The sequence below is a fragment of the Podarcis muralis genome, chromosome 4, assembly GCF_964188315.1.
Source record: "Podarcis muralis chromosome 4, rPodMur119.hap1.1, whole genome shotgun sequence".
NCBI classification, from domain to species: domain Eukaryota; kingdom Metazoa; phylum Chordata; class Lepidosauria; order Squamata; family Lacertidae; genus Podarcis; species Podarcis muralis.
In genome coordinates, this window is record NC_135658.1 from 18,555,343 (window position 1) to 18,574,658 (window position 19,316).

General features: G+C 42.3%; 1 protein-coding gene across 8 annotated transcripts; it reads right to left on the reverse strand.

Moving 5' to 3' along the window:
• Positions 1-1,682: 1,682 nt before the first annotated feature.
• Positions 1,683-19,309, reverse strand: FAM76B (family with sequence similarity 76 member B). Of its 8 annotated transcripts, none has more exons than XM_077927009.1 (10): positions 19,188-19,309; positions 15,935-15,999; positions 15,291-15,345; positions 14,131-14,286; positions 10,964-11,160; positions 8,762-8,809; positions 8,538-8,618; positions 7,830-7,986; positions 6,718-6,819; positions 1,683-4,796 (listed from the first exon to the last, which is right to left on the reverse strand). In XM_077927009.1, exons 2-10 carry the CDS (start codon positions 15,976-15,978, stop codon positions 4,707-4,709), a joined length of 930 nt encoding a protein of 309 aa, XP_077783135.1. In that variant the 5' UTR covers positions 15,979-15,999; positions 19,188-19,309; the 3' UTR covers positions 1,683-4,706. The 8 variants fall into 8 exon arrangements, with proteins under 8 accessions (XP_077783135.1, XP_028581948.2, XP_028581955.2 ...); XM_028726115.2 differs by lacking the exon at positions 19,188-19,309 and adding an exon at positions 18,400-18,876 and having other exon boundaries at positions 7,830-7,965; XM_028726122.2 differs by lacking the exon at positions 19,188-19,309 and adding an exon at positions 18,400-18,860.
• Between the last annotated feature and the right edge of the window lie 7 nt (positions 19,310-19,316).

Sequence of the window (19,316 nt, forward strand, 5' to 3'; positions counted from 1 at the left end):
AACCAACCTCAGCTAAACCCACACACCACAGATTGACAACCCTGCAACAACAACTACTGCCAAATGAAGCACCCAGAAACTACCTCGAACCAATGGACTGGAGAATAATGTTGTTAACAAAACCTCCAGATAAAAACCTGGCAAGCCAAAGGCCTACACTGTCTTAAAATACTTCTACAAAAACAACAAACCCATACCAACACAAGAAATACAAGACAAACTAGGGGACACCCAAATATGTTGGCTCACTATCAGATACATGCTTTCTTAAACAATCCAGCAGTAAAATCAGCAGCCACTAGGCCCATGACCACCTTCGAAAACCTACCGACAGCAGAGGGAAACGTCAAAGCAATGGTATCGGCAATACAGTGGTGCCTCGCAAGACGAAAAGAATCCGTTCCGCGATTCTCTTCGTCTAGCGTTTTTCGTCTTGCGAAGCAACCCTATTAGCGGCTAAGCGGATTAGCGCTATTAGCGGTTTAGCGGCTATTAAAGGATTAGCGGCTTTGAAAAAGGGGGGGGAGCGGGGGGGAAATCGCAAGACTCGCAAGACGTTTTCGTCTTGCGAAGCAAGCCCATAGGGAAAATCGTCTTGCGAAGCAGCTCAGAAACGGAAAACCCTTTCGTCTAGCGGGTTTTCCGTCTTGCGAGGCATTCGTTTTGCGGGGCACCACTGTATACAAAATACTGCTCCAAAATCCCACAAACCTCCTTGACGCCATCAAAGAACAATGGGAGCACGACACAGGCTATGAGATTAACCCCACCCAATGGACTAGAATGTGGTCTAAACCTCCCTTTAAGTCCTTATCAGCCAAAAGAAGCGAACTCACTCTGAAACTCAACACACAGAAACTGGCACTGATACGCCCAGGAACCTCACCAAGATGTTGGAGAGGCTGCACTTCCTCTGGCACATACCTCCACATGTGGTGGGAGTGCCCTAAAATCCAACCCTTCTGGACAGCAGTCCTATAAGAGATATGCAAAACTAACTAAACAGGTATTAAAACTCACCCGAGAACTGGCCCTACTGAACATCTTCCAAGATCATAATGACCACTCACATTATATAGGGCTCATAACCCACTTACTCTCAGCAGCCAGAATCCTCACAGCCAGACATTGGTGAGACCTGTCAGCAGTAAACATGGACAAATGGTATCAAATTGTATGAGAAACAGCCTTACTAGAAAAGCTAGCTAATAAACTTGAAACTGACATGGGAACAAATAGAAGAGGACGCCAGTATGGCTCCCATTTATCACATACACAGCCCAACAAGAAGAATCCACCAACAGCATACGAATCATTCTGGCTTACCTGATCCAACAAGCCCTCACCCCTTCACAAATGCAAACAAACCCCACTGCAGCAAACCACAGCCAACCAACAACACCCTGCCCCACAAGACCTCTCACTACCAAGGAAATGTAATAAACCAATAGAAAGAGAACCTATCCAGTTGACGCTGACCCCAAACCCCACCTGTACATTATATAAACACCCCACCTCTCCTCTCCCCCAACCTTATACTGTACTCAACACTAATGCTTCACAACAAATGTAACTGTTTTGTAAGAGAATGTACAATCTGAAAAAGAGACAAGGCATGTACTTTTGTAAACCAAGAAAATCTTTAATAAAAATAAATAATAAAAAATAGAAGAGGTGCATAATGATGTTTTAACAAGCTTTTATTGTGAAATATTGGATTTAGAAAAAAAGTACAAAAATGTCAACTGTCAAATGTGTGCCAGTACAGAATTTCAACAGTATATACACATGTAGCAAGCTGAACAGCTTCACCTCAGAATGGACATACTTTCTAACTAAAAAGAAACTGCAATATTCACAGGCTTAAAATACATAAATAACTGAAGCCCAAGTGAAAGGTTTTGTTCAATGCTAATTAACAATTGGAAAACTGACTTAAATGCACATTATAGTACAATGTTTCACCCTCAAAATCTACATTAAAAAGTTCGTTGTGAAGATAGCTACAACTCCAGGATTTCATTTGCTAGTTCCTAGCCTTAAAACTCCCAAGTGAAGAGAGGGTATGAAACTTATAAAACCAGAGTGATTTCTTTTCAAACACTGTAAAGTCCCTAAATGGGTCCATACTAGGATTTGTACAGCTCTGGCAGTTAAAAATTAAAATGCTGGGTCTCTTTTTCTAGAATGTTCCTGTTGCAGCATAAGCAGGTTTCAATGAGAATGATTTGATCAGAAAGTGAATCAGATTCATGGTAAAAGTTCTGGCAGGTTTCTGTATTAAAAAAACCACCCAAATCTACCAGTGACAGGTAGTCATTTGACTGGAAAAAGTATCAAAATACTCTGAAATGCAAGTAAGTAATGAAAAAAAAACCCTTCTCAATGATTAAACAGTCCAATAGGATAGCAGCAGTATATTCTACCCTAGCTGTTTTATCATGTTAAGATAATCAAATAGTATTTATAAATTTACAAAGTTCGTCTAGTATACAAAAAATTAAAAATAATCCTCAATATTGTAGAAAGCAGCTTTTTTTTTCTTTCAAATTACATTATTCAGTAGTCTGTTGGGAACAAATCCTCCCAATCTTCAGGTAGCTGGAGGTCCAAAAACAACACATTAACGCTAGCTGAAGCGCAAGTTATTCTTTTAAGTAACTTGATAGTAACTTGAGCACCTTTGAATCAAATAGGATTTCCATTTTATGGAAAAGCAGCTTCATTTTTAAGCTGATGAGACCATGCCTTCTGGAATGAATTCATATCATATAGTAATTCATATCGTAACTCCCAAAGGGAACATTTAAAAAAGAAAAAAATCTGAAGAAATGTAAGACAGGGACCTGAAACTTCATACCTTTGGGTATTGCTTTCCACATTCCGCTGAGGGATGTCTGCCGGTCTATTACCAAACTCTCATGGTTTATTCAGAATCCTGGGACTTGTTCTAGGGATGCACAGTTGGGCTTGTGCAATGCTGACCAGACTTTATGGGCTCTATTTCTCAGAACAAACTGGGAATACATATAGAGCACATGTAATACACTTCCTGCAGCTTGAGATCAGTAGTGATGGGCAAGCTGCCCACCTTTCAGAGAACTTTGTATGCTATTGTTAATGTTTCCATGGAATCCTGCAGCTTCCCATAGGACTTTCTGAATGCCCGCATCTGGCTCTTTATTGAGGAATGAGATACTTGTCTTAAGAGATTTATCCAATTCCTGCTGGGTACATGATTCTTCATCCTGTACTGATCCCACTTGACTTCATGGCTGGCCCACAGACAGCGAAGCCAGTGAGGGTCTATGGGGCTGGCGTTTTTTGTCCCATGTGAGACCTTCTCCGGGGCCATTTCTTTTGGCTCCTGGGTAACCTGTCCTAGAACAGTGTGACTGCACCCTTAGCAATGTGAAGCTGTTTGTGTGTGGGGTGTTTGTTTCACTCTTGAGAAATAAAAAAGGCATATTCTCCCAGCAGTTTAAAAAGGCATAGTACGATGAAATGTTATTAAAAGAAATTGCCAAAGAGTTACATTAGCTCAAATACTGTTCCTGCGTCATTCAATTTAGAGCATGCCACAGGGAATATTATGCAAATTAGCACTGAGATAAAAGGTGAAATATATTTTAGAAGCCCTACAGTTTAGTGTGTGTGGGGAAAAAATTAAGTTAGGCACAACATGAGTTAAGACAAACACCTTCTACACAGACAAATCTGTTACAATTATGTACAGCCAATATTCCTTTCCTGCCAGATCTTAACACCTTCTCTAGCATCCTAAACAACTCTGATCTTAACATCTGATTATTCTGTACATACATTTATTTATATACATCCACAAAGGAACATTTAAACATGATTTTTTTTAAAAAAAGAAAAACTTTATATACAAAATACCAACATTCCTATAAATAATAAACAGTTAGGAGAAAAGGCACTTGCAAGAGAAAAAGTCTACAGTAAATTTTCAAAAAACACATTTTGTTCAGATACTTACAATAGGGAATATCTCTTTAAATTTCTATCACAAGAAATGTAAAACACCAGTTATCACTAAGAATAGAACTGTTAAAATTCTTTTACATATTTATAGGTAATAAGCTTCTTGTCATAAAAGCACCATGATTTTAGATTTTCAACGTACTCTTATTTTGACCAAAAGATAATGCACAATTGTCAGGCATCCAGTGCTCCAGTTTCTGTTTCCAAGCTAGTTGTTGCTGGAATACTGATATGGTTGACCATTATTTTTCTTGATGTGGATCTGCCCAGCTCCTGGGCAAGTTCTGCTTTTGCCTAGGTGTCCTGCATAAATCCAATTTAGATTAATGATTCTGCACAATAGCCATCCTTGATGGACTGCTCCCTCAAACTGCTGCCTTGCATATGTTATTGCATGATGTGGTTAAAAATAAGAGCACTCTTACTGATTACCAGTAACTGGCAAGAAGTCCTCTCCTGTATAAATTCTTTTTAAAAAGCATTCTTCAAGCCAGCTGAAGTATTTTAATCCAAATGGCTTAAACTTAAAAAGGAAAGAAAAAAAAAGTTCCACTGCATTATCAGTTACAAAAAGGTGTAGGAAACATGCCAACTACTCTGTGTGCAAAAATATTCTTTTTTTCCACTACACAGGCTTCTAAGGAGTTTCCACAGAGTCGTTTACCTTTTGAATATTAACACCCATGCAAACAGCCAGCACTTCATGGAGATGTGAGTATGCTCCCACTCTTGTCAAACTTCTTGCCCTTTGATAAAGCCGCAACTTGTTTGAGCAGTTCTCTGTTTTTTGCCTGCAAAAAACAACACACCCCTTATAATTCTGTAGGTTGCATCGTACATACATTGCCATGCAATGTTGGAAAATGCTCCACTTCCCTCTTTTCACCATTCCCATGGTAGCTGCAGAAATGTCGGCGAACGCCTGTGCTGCTGAAAAGGGCTCAAGGTCACGGATCCAAAGACCTATGTAAGGTTCGGCCCAAGGGTTTTGGTACTCCAGTTCCCCCCCCACCCCAAACTGTTTGGTATGATGAGGTGATGCTTGAGAAATAGATGTCTCGAGTCCTTTTTGGAACCCTCTCAAGAGCATTCATTAGATCTTGAAGTAAAAATACTGTATTATTAGATAGCTATCATTTTGATATTTTAAAAGAAGGGCCTTATAGCACATTTTCAGACAGACGGATGCTTACATGGAAAGCTGTCTCAACATGACACTGTCCAAGCTCTCTCTCCCTCCCCCCCCCAGCCCAGTTTAATAATTTGGCTAATTTGTGATTCTTTGGGAGTCAGCTGGAGCTTTACACTGTGTGAAGAGATTGGAATGTTGATTTCACCTAAAGAAACACAGTAAAAAGCAGAGGCTATTTCAGCACTAGCAGCCTAGGAAGTTATCCAGGCAAACATGACCACCATTCATCACAACCAAGTCCCTCTCTATAAAACACAGGCACAGATGTGTACAACACTTAAGATGCAGGTGAAACAGATTTGCACCAAAGCAGCTCTGCTAGCTAGCTTTAAGCCAATTTCTTTAGTTGCTATAGCTGAAAACAAAAATGGGGAATAACAACTTTAGTACAACTGGTAAAACATATCAAAATCTCATGATGAATCCTGTTCAAGTTAGACCGGTTTACTGAAAGTCAATCAATGGGACCTAACTGATGTAAACTTTGCTAATTATTTCACTGCTGAGTGTTTATGGATAAAAAAATTGCAAACATTGTTACGTAGATCAATTACAATCTTACGTAGATCAATTACAATGAGAGCCAGTGTGGTGTAGTGGTTAAGAGCGGTAGTCTCGTAATCTGGGGAACCGGGTTCGCGTCTCCGCTCCTCCACATGCAGCTGCTGGGTGACCTTGGGCTAGTCACACTTCTTTGAAGTCTCTCAGCCCCACTCACCTCACAGAGTGTTTGTTGTGGGGGAGGAAGGGAAAGGAGAATGTTAGCCACTTTGAGATTCCTTAAAGGGAGTGAAAGGCGGGATATCAAATCCAAACTCTTCTTCTTCTTCTCTTCATCAATGCTGGGATGACTAGAGATCCAGCTTGTGAAGTTCAGTATCTGCAGAGGCCTAATCTGGGTTCCTCTTATTGGTGTGATGCCAGAAATCAATGCTATCTTGGGGTACGATATTGATCAAGAAGAGTGAACTGGATTCAAAAGGTTGCCTATCTCATGACCATTTGTTCTTATATAAATTATATATAACAGAACTATCATAAGCATAGGAATCGGACTAAACTGACACCAGCTTAAATTAAACTTGCATAATTACCCCAATTCCAAACTCTGTTCAGCAGTGCTACTACTCACTGAGCCAGCCTAAGCCTCGAAGAGGAAAAAACAAGTCTTAAAAAGAGTGTTTGAATTGCACCTCCCTTTTTGCCAGCAAATGCTCTGCCAGGTTGTGTGATCAAGCTAAACAGAGTTAGGATCCTTATATGAAGGATCCCCTGCCTGGGAGCGCCCCCACCAATCCCCATTTTTCAGGGCTTATGTCAGTGTAAAAACCACGTGGCTAAGTCAGCTGAGTCCCAGCTGAGGGAATTATGCCAGCGTGTCTCCAGCTAAGCTTGGATGTGGTGCTTACACTGGGAGAGCAACTGGATCCTAACTCACCCATCCCAGTAGATCCTGGGTTTTGATTGCTCCCCAAGTCCTTAGCCCAATAATGTTGTCTGTGAACGATTGCGGTGTTTACCTGTAACTGTTCCACAGTTTCCTTATGAGCTCTCTCCATGCTGTTCATCTTTGTTCTCAAGTTGGACTCTTGGTACTGAAAGTCTGCCTTCAGCTCTGTCAACTAGGAAAAAGAATGGAGATCTTTAAAATACTGTTCCAGACCTCCTTTAAAGCGATAACCCTCACGTCAACAAGATAAGATTCCTGGTATCTGTCAGATGAATATTTTAAAAGACGAAAAAGCAATTTCTTCCACTGATTTGAAGACTAGTAATGAAAACAATGCATAACATTAAATATTATATCTGCACAAACAAAATAAGCTGAGCATATCTGTAAGACACAATGTTGTCTAAACATTTTTACTTAGCATAGTCCAGGTTATTGTCCTTACGTACACAGTTAAGAAAAAACAAATAAACCATACAGCAGTTATTCCCAGATGTGCAAGTAAGAGGTCACCTCCTTCACAACACACTTGTAAGCCAGGTACTACACTTCTCTCTTGGGAAGAGAGCAAAATACAATGAAGGTGTGTGGGAGTCAAGATGCCCCCAAAGGTGGAAACCATGGATTTGGAGTGTAAACTCCAACCTACCTCTCAATGAACGCAAGCTCAATATGGGGAAAGGATCGAGAGTGAAGGCCTTCCAAAGCATCCAGAGTAACCCATATAAACTACAAATATGTTACAATGTATCAGATGTACTTGGGAAATATTACCTCTGGCTAATACCATAACGGCTCACCCTCCCTTTTCCCCAAAAGCAATTGTTTGATGGGCAGAAATGATGAGGATACAGTATTATGCATGCGGGTTTAGCCTATTCTTGTTAATAATAATATACTGTCCTATACCTGGAGGCCTCAACTACTCCTACCCTTTATCAGCATCAAACCTTGGCCAGGGTAGGTTCTGGCCAGCTGGGGAGAAGGGCATACTGTGGAGGAAGAAGATAAAATTGGCCCCTTGTGGACAAAAAAGTTCATTCATCTAAATATAATTATAATATGACCAAAATGCATTCCAAATGAACTCTGGTTTGGGTTGTTTAATTCATATTTGTAATGCTGATTTCATTTGGAACTAGAACATTTACAAAATAGCTACTCGTGAGTTCAGGCTTTTACCTTTTTATCTTTTTCCAGAATTGTTTGATCTCTTTGCTGCAAGAGGCGTTTCAGTGACATCACTTCTTCTTTCAGCTGACTAATGAGGACAAAGTTGTCAGTACCTCCGCTGTCTGCTGACTGATTTATAGAACTACTGTAAAACGAAAAGTGTGGGCTGTGATTAAATGAGGGGGGAAAACTGTATGTATTTGAATCAGTTTCACAAATGTCCTAATGGAAAAAAAAGTACTTGACAGAAATAGATGAAACTAGCAAATTAACTTACTAATGGCAAACATTATCAATACCTGCAGAAATATAATTAAGCATTAGCTTCTGACTTTCTAAATGAAGCAGCCTTTTACACAAATTCCAACTGTTTGTCAGAGACTGTTGTATACAACCTCTCTCACCTAACAAGATGCACATAGAACAAAGCTTGTCCCTAAGAACCAAATCAAAGCAGGTTTATAGCTACAAATAACTGAACTGTTGCTCCTAGATGCACTGCATGTTGGGCTGTTTTCCTTCTGCTATATTTTAGTTGATTACCCCCAAAACCTCCAGAATAAGGAGTATAAAGCCATCATTTTCCACTAAAGTTTACACCAAGGCATATGGCCAAAATATGAAGTCATGTTGACTTTTTCAGAATAAAATGAAAAAGAAAAGAAAAACGAACAATAATTTCAATGGGAAAAACTGTAAGGAAGGCCATATTTTTACCTATCTCCATTAGATGGCTTGGATTCCATTTTGGGCTTTTTCTTTGGAGTTTCATTCTGAATAGCTGCAGAGGATTTATGGCTGAAAAGACGCCAACACAATCTGTATGACTATACATCTACATTTACACAAAACAGCATGTACATAGATTTCTAAATAATTTGACAAAGTAAGGAACAGGCTGGACTTACAAATTGTTCTTGTTTTTAATAGTCAACATTTACCTCTGTTTCCACAATCCCTGATCTTGCTCTGGACTCAGACTGCTGATTCTGAAATGCAGAATATGAAATAGGCTTAAGAATGGCCACCTCAATCATGGTTTGGGGGAAAAAAGGAAAAACCCTATTTTACGTATGGCTACCAGTTCTGAATATTCTTTAAAGGTAGCCACATATATAATAGCACACTGCAATCCTATATGGATGCAACCAAAGCATGCCTAACAAAGGGCAAACCTGTCTTTTCCAGGGAAGACTGCAAGCAGAACTCCATGCACAGCTATGTAAAAGTACTGCTGGCCACAATCACTAGACCTTCCAAGAGCAGCGGCAGGTCTAGAAGTATTCCCATTAATCTGGTCTTTTAGTTACTTTTGTCTTGATTAATTATCATACTGTGATGTGCTGAATGAGGATTAACAACCTCCATAAAACAATTTGGGGTCTTCACTGTTTTTGAGGTATCAGAAGGAGAGTTGGGATGGCACCCATTTACTGATGGCACCATACTTCACTCATCCAGATAACCTTTTCAAGCAGTTTCATGAAGCTAAAGAATAGAATGAAGACTCCACAGGCCAAAGGAAGTACACTTATTTCCCAAAAGATTTTGAACAGGAACATTTTGTGAAACCCTAAAGCAGGGAAGGCTAACCCCTGATCTGGTCCCAAACCAATTTGTTTGCCGCCACCCACTCCGATTTTAAGGGCGGCAACAAAAATAAAAACATTGACGCAGTCACTGCACTGCGGTGATGCAAATCACCTTCTCCCTGGTCATGAGACTGCTCACCTGACGAGCAGAGAGAGGGTGATTAGCTGGAAGTGGGGGCTATATGCCAGTGTGCCATGGGCGCGTTTTGACAACATCCATCATTGGTATTGGGCCCCTGGGAGGGTTGCGGAAGGGTGAGTGTTGCTTTTGGGGCAAAAAAGGTAAGCCACCCCTGCTCTAGAGACTGATTTAATTTAGCATATTTATTTCACTTAGGTTTAATAAACAAAGCTAAAAGCTTTGGAACTACCAGGCTTGCCTAATATTGTATTTGCAGTTTGCATCCATTCATTGCTGCTAACTTAAGAAAAGCTTTTGTGGAATATTTTCTGCTCCACATGACTGGGCCAGACGTTAAAGACCCCTATCCAAAGCAACCCACCAGCACCATGTAGGACCAGCGTGAACTGTGTCCCTCTGTCCCAACTTGACCAGGAGGTTCAAAAGGAAGTCTCAGGATATGCCTGAAAACACAAGACCGCCAGCCTGGCTGAAGCCAAGAAGGTCTAAGTCTGGGTCAGTGCCTGGATGGAAGACTTCCTGGAAAACTAGGTACACTACCTTAAGTTCCATGATGAGATACAAGTATAATAAAATAATAAATAAAAAACTGGTGGTATTGAAAGCAGCTGATGTACAGCATAACGAAAATGGAAGCCGTTGGGCAACGTCTATTAACACAATTAGCTAGCATTTTCATTTTCTCCTGACAAGTGAAATCTCTCTTCAACCACAATGTATCTTATTTGTACAGAGATTGGATGGCCATCTGTCATGGATGCTTTAGCTGATATTGCTGCACTGCAGGAGGCTGGACTAAGTGAACCTTGGAGTCCTTTCCAATTCTACAATTCCATGATTCTGGTGCATTTATGCATCTCTTCTTCATTCAGAAAGGGGCCATGCCTAGCTATGTGTATTAGCAACAGCATTAGAATTGAGAGTTCAGCTTGCAACTCAAATGTTTCTAAACTGTTACTGTTTCATATAGGTTTTGTGTTCTACAAAAAACAACAGACTCCCAGCTATACACATACGGTCTCTAAAAGTTATGGCAGGATGTTGCGCAATCGGAAATGTGACTTTCTTTGAATAACAGGCCCTGTTATTTTGAAACCTCTCTTAGGTTTGCAAAACGATTTGCTATGTGGGAAGCTTCTTTTTCAAGAAAACAAACCCAAAGCTCCCTTGGACAATTGGAACCAGTCGGGCAGATCCTTGGATCCTAGCCTATATAAAGAAACATTCTTAGACCCAAGTCCCTATCTGCCATATCACACTTTCAACCTAAGGAAATATTAATAGCAGAAATAAGTTTTAAGTGCAATAGATTAAATCTACCAATTTAGCAGCAAAATTCTTACTGTATCTTGATTTAGTTTCAGAGAATACAGGTACGGCCTCTATTCCACAAGTTTCACAAAACTTACTTGTGATGGCCACTGCTGTGACGGTGGTGGTGATGGCGATGGCGCTGGTGTTTCAAATGATGCTGGTCTTTTTCAGTAAGAGATGTGGAGGAGGAATTAGAATGTGAAGACCCTAAGCTCTTCCTCTGTTCCTTGGTCTTCTGCAGTACTCTCTTGTAGGACAGCGTACAGAGCCAACACAACAGCTTCCCATCAACCTTTTGGGAAATCATTCGCAGCAAGTTATGTTACACGTACTCAGTGCTAAAAAGACATACAACAGCCAAAATAAAATTATCAAATACTTCTGCTGTCATTCTTTGTGCACACATCTTAATACAAACAAGTTAAAAATACATAGTACAGAACAGCAGCACGTAAAACTAAACATACTGGACATTCTGCTGAAAACTGGGTGAAAAATATTGCAACCTATTTCCTTTAGGTGAGCAAACCTGCCAAGATATAAAAGGCCTCTTCCATGGACAGAAGGGCTCTTGATCCAGCAGAGGCCCCCACTAAAGGAAGGGAAGAGAACATTTTTGCCAAAACTCCCATAACATTTATCGAGCAGTGCCTGTCCCACACTATTCTCAAGGTTACTATTTTCAGAAGCTGGAAGGGAAAGAGGAATCTGTAAAAATTACCTTGCCTCTTCCGTTAAGAGAGTGTCAGGAGTGGAACCCCTCTCAAGGAGTATTAGGATCCAACACATACTCATTTCACACTCAAGTGGTAGACCCACGGAAATCAATGAACTTTCAATGGATCTATCTAGACTATAACTAACGTTGGATGTATCTCCCCTGTATCATTTAGTCTTTCACCCCATTTCCAGGATACACCACAGCTCTCTTTATAGACTTGGCCAATGATTTATCTAGGATCCACCATCCCAACTGGTTGCTAACTAGCATCTTGGAGGAAAAGGTTTCAGTAGGCTTTATCCAAGAGTCTACTCTAAACTCTAATATGTGAATACTCATCATACTGTAATAAAATAAATGCAATCTAAGGGACCACTTGCAGCAACAATGGGGCATTGTCCGAATGTGGATGGCAAGCAACCATGCTGAACTAGCTAGGTCTGAGACTGGTCAGTGCCTAAGCTGGGAGACTGTCTGATGTATTTGTGTTATTCTTCAGTTACCCATTTATATAGCAGCACTTGACTGCTGATCCATGAAAAAAATTTGAACTCGCAAAACAGTAAACAAGATAATTGAAAATATGCCTTTTTGATAGTTGTTTTCAGAGCCTATAAAACACTGGCATCTAGTCTGCCCAGTTATTGATAGAATATAATGTATTATCATTTTTATTTCACCATTCCTTCATAGAACTTGTTTACTGTTTTAGGAGTTCAATTTCTTTTCATGGATCAGCAGTCAAGTGCTGCTATATAAACGGGTAACTGAAGAATAACACAAATACATAATATAAGTTCTATTTCTCCATTTGGAAGCCTTCACTTAAAACTGACTAAAGGTTTCTTCTAGAACAACTCATGCCAGAAGTGCAGGGAGCATCCAGTTACATGACTTAAGTAAACATGGACCCTAGGTAAGTGTGCCTGGAACCCCTGGACTCTCACACCGCTCAAATTCTGAGACCAACACTGGTGTCAGAAGTGGGATGTGTTTCCTGGAGGAAAGGCTCATGAGCAAGGTCTGCCTGAGTTGGGGGACCCCATTCTCCACATGTGGTTTACAGTTTCAGGGATCAATGAAGAGCACTCTGATAGACCATTAGTGCTATAGTGATGTTGGGAAATCTTAGCAAGTTAAAACTTTGGCTCATGCCTAAGAAGAGCATTGTGGGAGAGCCAAACACTGGGGAATGTGTGTCTGCTTCTTTAAATGCAGACTTAGTGTCTTTGGGAGTGTGAATAAGTTATCTTCTCCAGCTGCAGGAGGGAGGCTCATAGTTGATTTGTAGTCTTGACACCTGGCTATCTGAGATGCCGTTTCTGTGTGAACAAGGTCATCGAGCCTTATTCCAACAAGAAGGGGAATCTGGTGTGTGTCTGAGAATAAGGGAGGATGCCCTTTCATTTTCAAGGTCTTGGGATAAACAGGATTCAGCTGCCAATTCCCCTAACAAGTTTGAGTTATTGTCCTTCTATGTAACCATTGGCGAATTGCTAATTAATCTAAAGAACCGACTGGCCTTTGAGTTTGGGATTCATGTGGGTTCAAAGGGGATAAAACCTTAGGAATCAGACTTGCAATTCGCAGCTGCCTCACCTAACCTACTTTGCCATGTTAGACCATTGTCATGCAGAGAGAGGGCCTGCCCTGATGCCGGTTCTTGTTGTGAGTGTGTTCTGTAGTTAGCTATACAGTGGTGCCTCGCAAGACGAAATTAATTCGTTCCGCGAGTTTTGTCGTCTTGCGATTTTTTTCGTCTTGCGAAGCACGGTGTCGGGAAAGTTTTGGAAAAGCTTCAAAAATCACCAAAATCTTTAAAAACCTCAAAAAAGGCTACCACACCGCGTGCTATGAGTTGCTCCTCGAAGTCAAGTCGCAACTGTATTAACGGTGTTAAGAAAAAGGAAACAAACTTGCAAGACATTTCCGTCTTGCGAACCAAGCCCATAGGGAAAATTGTCTTGCGAAGCAGCTCAAAAAACAAAAAACCCTTTCATCTAGCGAGTTTTTTGTCTTGCGAGGTACCACTGTACTAAACAATGTTTTTATTTTCTGTTTGGGATTTGTAAGAGATGTGCAAACTTTTATCTTTGAATAATCTTGTTTTTTTAATAAATTCTGGAAAAATGACTTTTTCCTGTTTGTCTTTTGTGCCTTTCTGTCGGGGAAGCTAAACCAGCACCTGACCACTTAGTTGCCTACCAGAGCCTGTTGGATTTCTGTCTGTGCCATGGTAAAGTGATGCAGGGTGGGGCAGCCCGGTAACGCTGAAGAGTAATCTCCTTCCTTAGGTTACTTTTCTGGGCTTTTCTAAGATAACGAAGTGGTGGCAGCAACTACTGTTTGTTTGTTTTGTGTTCTGAAAACGCTTCTGTGCACCCCTCTCTCTCTCAGCTGGGTCTTGCCGGACAAGTAGGGCAGGTTGGGGAATGCGCACAAATGCTACAAGTACAATTCAAAATACAACAATACGATGATGTTCATCATTCAGTTACCACTTTGAGACCAAGTATGAGTAGCAGCAAGACAAAGCTATACCTTTCTTCTTCCTTCCTCTTTGCGATCAAAAGCACATTGCTGCTTGCATTGTTCACATGTTTGAGGGGGTCCATATTTCTTCTCAGAGTTTGTGCAGCGCTGACATTTTGTGCCAATAAACGCTGCAATGATGTTACAGTATTGGCAAGGTTTTGGCTGAAGAAAAAGAACAACAAATTAAGAATGCCATTCCTTGTTTCAGTATGTCAACATTTTATGCAAAAATGACCTAGAGTCACTGAAGAAAATGAGTAAAACTGCTGCTTTTATATAAGCTCATTTAGACAGACTTCACTTAGTAGTTACATGCTTGATGCTGAAACTATGTTACATTTTATTAACTGGTTCAAAGTTTCTTTAAACTTTCCTGATGTCAGCTGCGGGAAAAACATTATTTTGCTAACTGAAATTTGTTTCTTTTATTTAGGAAAATGTATAAACTGCTTAATAAAAAATAAACAGTAATACAGAGAATTTCCATTATAATTATGGAACTGCAACTATGGAGTCAATGTATTTTCATGGTGAATTAGGCTATCAATTGCTATTAAATACAATGACTGTGCTCTGCCTCTATGGTCAGAGGCAGAATGCTTCTGAATACTAGTTGCTGAACATGGCAAGAGGGGAGAGTACTCTTGTGCTCATTTACGGCTTGTGGGCTTTTTCCAGGCATCTGGTTGGCTTTTGTGAGAACAGGACACTGGAGAAGACGGGTCGCTGTCCTGATCCAATAGGCTCTTCTTGTGTGGACCCTTCTCCTACAGTGAAAGTAAGCAATCTCTAGACTATCCAAAAAGGCTATTACAGCCAGCTACTTAAAGATACAATGGAGACTGCAAAGTGCATCTTCTTGGCTGCCCATACTGCCACATGGTAGGTACAATTATGTGTCATAACCAGTGTTTAGTCAACCTTAGAGAAAGACCTGCGCTCAAGTCTGGTTTGCTTCACAGCCTGTAGCGCTCCAGAATACCGGGGTTCCACTCTTCAGCACGTACATATTTAAAACTTTATGCAAAGTCAAAGGCAACTTCAACCAGTGTGGAATAAAATGTCATAGTAGTTGTTATTTTCTTAAATCCAAATTTGAATGTCTCTGTAGGCCTGACTATGAATTTAGCAGCCCAGTCACAAAAAAGATCCAGAATTTAACTCACCGTTCCAAATTGCTTTACATTTTGGGCACACTTCTTGCATATTGTGTTGGTTTTGCTAAAAGAAAAGGAAATAAAATCCAGTTTTTCAAATACTTAGTTACACAGGAGAAATACCCATATTCAGGACAGGCCCTTAAAAGCCAGTGTGGTGTAGTGGTTAAGAGCGGTAGACTTGTCATCTGGTGATCAGGGTTCGTGTCTCCGCTCCTCCACATGCAGCTGCTGGGTGACCTTGGGCTAGTCACACTTCTTTGAAGTCTCTCAGCCCCATCACTTCACAGAGTGTTTGTTGTGGGGGAGTAAGGGAAAGGAGAATGATAGCCGCTTTGAGACTCCTTTGGGTAATGATAAAGTGGGATATCAAATCCAAACTCTTCTTCTAAAAGAACTCTAGTTCTCCAAAAAGGTGGCACAAGTTGCTCACCAGAGGCTCTTCTTTATTCTGCCTTGCTCTTTTGCCTCCTTCCTGGGACCAGGGTAGGCAGACAACATTTTCCCCAATACGTGGATGACTTTTAGCCATATAATTCAAGGTAAACTGCATGTGGAATTTGACTGACCAGCATTACATTTATGGGGCATATAGCAGTTTTCAAGTAATAGCTGATAGTTTACAAGTGTGAAATAACATGAAAAAGACTTACCTCTCTTGTTGGAACTCTGATCGACAGTAAGTACATTTTACCATGGGATGTGCAATGCGACATTCCTAGACAAAAAAAGTCAAAATTGTTTTACTATAGAGAAACTACTGACACATGAAATTCATCTCATTTTATCTTATTTGTTCTGTGGACATTCCATGGTGCTCCCATGTATAAGTTACAGTTGTTCCAAGTCACTTTGGCTTTCCATATGTGGCTGCAAACTACAGGTCAAGAGAATTCCTGATCTGACTTATTATACAGTCTATATCACCATCATAAGATTGAAATATAAAGTGCTTTATTGCTTGATTATAAGCTGGGTTTAAGAGATGGAATTTAAGATAACTAATTAAAAACCCACTGACTGCTAATGCTGCAAAACTAAGTATCTTTTTGATACCGTGGACTCCTGCAAGTAGAATCAGTCACATAGCTGCTGTAACAAGCAATGATCTATGATGACTTTGATTGCCTATGAAAGCTTGTACCACAAGACTAGCTAGCTCCCACAGTATTATAGCCTGTTTTAAAAAGAAAACCAAAACAGGTGTTTCTTCATTACAGCAAGCAAGGGATGAAGTAACACATTTAGGTTTTTTTAAAATGTGTGACAAAGATGCAATGAATCAGTGATGGAAAACATGAGACCCTCCAGATGCTGTTAAGTCTCCAGGTACCATGGACAGAAACTATGGGAATTACATCCCAATCATCATTTGGAGGGCTGAAGGTTCTGCCCTGTTCAAAATGAACAAATCAAAATGTAAAGTCATCAAAATTTTCCAATGTGTATAATAAAATCAGGACAGAACTATCCTGAGGAGGGATTGCCACTGAAAATAGTAAACCCCATCCCATCACCATGTAGTGAAAGCTGTACACTGTCTGACAGTGGGAGAGAAATCCACTATGGTTCAGAATGGGGTTAGAGCAAATGCAAAATATGACATGATATAGAGGGAAGAATCTCATAGTGATGACATTCTGGGTGGCACCATCATGCCAGGCATAACAAATGGGCCACAACACCTACACCACAGGGCAGTTTGGGTGGCAGACTGGCACCTCCCACTGAGTAATCTGAAAAGAACTGATCACCCTGGAATTAGTCACTAAGGCTGAAATCATATAGGCACATGGAGAGCAAGTATCACTGAACTCAAATGAGAGTAACTTTTGGGGTTGACACATATATAACCTCTCCTCATCCCTTTTTCATTGTGTGTAAAACTAGTTTGTAACCCTGAAAACGCCTGTTTTGCGGCTGATCTATGTCACCTTCTCTGAACATATAAAGAGCCTGCTGGGACAAGCCAGTTGCCCATCCAGGCCAGCATATTGTTCTCACAGTGGTGTCTGTGGGAAACTAGGCAATCAAGATCCAAGCGCAAGAGCACCTGACCCATCCTCAACTTGTACTCAAAAGAACTGCTGCTGCCTCCAACTGTGGAACCACAGGATAGCCGTCATGGCTAGTAGCCTTCAATAGTGCTCTCCTCTTCTGAAGTCATGCAAGTTGGTGGTCATCACTGTCTCCCTGAGGAAGAGAGCCCCATAATTTTAACTATGTGCTACATGGAAGAGAAGTGCTTCTTGTTATCCCTCCTGAGCTTTCCAACATTCAGCTTCACCAGATGTCAGCAGGGACAGTTTCCTTCGCTTAAAAAAGTGAAAAAGAAACCACACAGCAGCTTATCAGGAGCGTTGTGTCCTTGAAGCTAAACCCTTCCCTTGCCTTCACTCCTCTGCCTGGTCAGCTCCCTCGCAATTCCAAGGCCGCGGCTTTGTTAACTACAAACCCCAAAATCTTGGACCCACCCCAAAACTTTCCTAGGGTTTTTGTAGACGTTTTGTAGGGTCAAAATGAAGGGTTTTCCCTTACAATACCCTACGAAAGGTTTAGAGGGGGGTCTCAAATTTAGGGGTTCCGAGTTAGTTGTTGGGGGGGGGGAAGAACCTACAAAACACAGGATTTGCACTACTAGGCTCTACATAACTTTGGGGGGCTCTCAAATTTAAGGGTTCCGAGTTAGTTGTTGTTGGGGGGGAGAGAGAAAGAACCTACAAAAAGCAGGATTTGCACTACTAGGCTCTACAGAACTTTGGGGGGGGTCTCAAATTTAGGGGTTCAGAGTTAGCTGTTGGGGCTCTACAGAACTTTGGAGCGGATGGGACGTTGGTTTTCTGGGTGTTAACTGCGACCCCCCCCCCCGTTTGATGTATCACTTACTGAGTTTGGGAGCCCCACTAAAAGCTTTAGAGGGGCCTCGAGATTTCGGGGTTAACGAAGCTCCAGGCCGCCCCGTCCCTTCAAACCCCTTCAGCCCCGGAAGCGGGCGCGTCCCGCCGAGCAGCCGGATATCCTCTGGCCGCCCGCCCTGCCGTCCCCACCCCACGCAGCCGCCCTTCCCTCCCTCGGCGTCGCCTCCCGGCCTACCCCCGCAGCCCCCGGGGAGCGGTACCTTGCAGAGCTGCTGTCCCTGGGAGAGCTCCTCGAACGGGTAGCGCTGGTTGCACTTGGTGCAGGCGTAGAGAGCCGGGGCGGCGGCGGCGACGACGGACCCACCTCCACCACCTCCGACGGCGACGGCCGCCGCTGCCGCCACCCCGGAGGCCCCGGATGTTGCCGCCATCCGCCTTCCCTTCACAGCGCCGAAGGAGCCGGGAAGGAACCAACCACCGGCGGGAGGGCGGGCGGGCAGGAGCGGACGAACGGCTGAGGGAGAAAGAGAGAGGAGAGATTCTCCCCTCCGCCGCGCGCGCCTGTTGGTTCCTTCGCGGCCGCTTCTTCCTCCGCTTAGGCCCGCTTTCCTCCTTGTGTCGGCATCCGCGTCAAGAGGCCCTTCCGTTCCCCCCTCCTCCTCCTCTTCCTTTCTCCTCACGCAAACAGAGGCCGAGCGCGAGCCAGGGAGCAAACCGACGGAGCGCGAGCCTTCGCGCTCTCGGCCAATCAGCGCGGCGCGGCAAGGCCGCCTTCAAACCTCGCCGCCCAATGAGGAGGCGGGGGAAGCCGCGCGACGTCCCTCACCCCCCCCCACGCCCGCCGTGCTTGCGTCACGATTTATAAAACCAGACCAATTAGAAAAATGAAATAAGGCGGAACCCGCTCCGGCCGCCGCCTCTCATTGGCCGGGCGCCGGTGCCCTTTTTTTGCATACAAGAGTCGCAGCAATAAACCGCCTTCGCTAGTTTGCGCCTGCGCAGAAGGGAAATAAGCGCAGCTCGCTTCCTTCCTCCTACTGCCACCCACCGAAAGCTCCACAAACAAATCCGGAGCGTATCTTCGCCGTGGCTTCTGATTCGCTCGCTCTTGAAACCCCAAGGCGATAATAAGGAAATAAATCCGAGCTCCTGCTCTGACTGCTTTCTCACCCCCCTT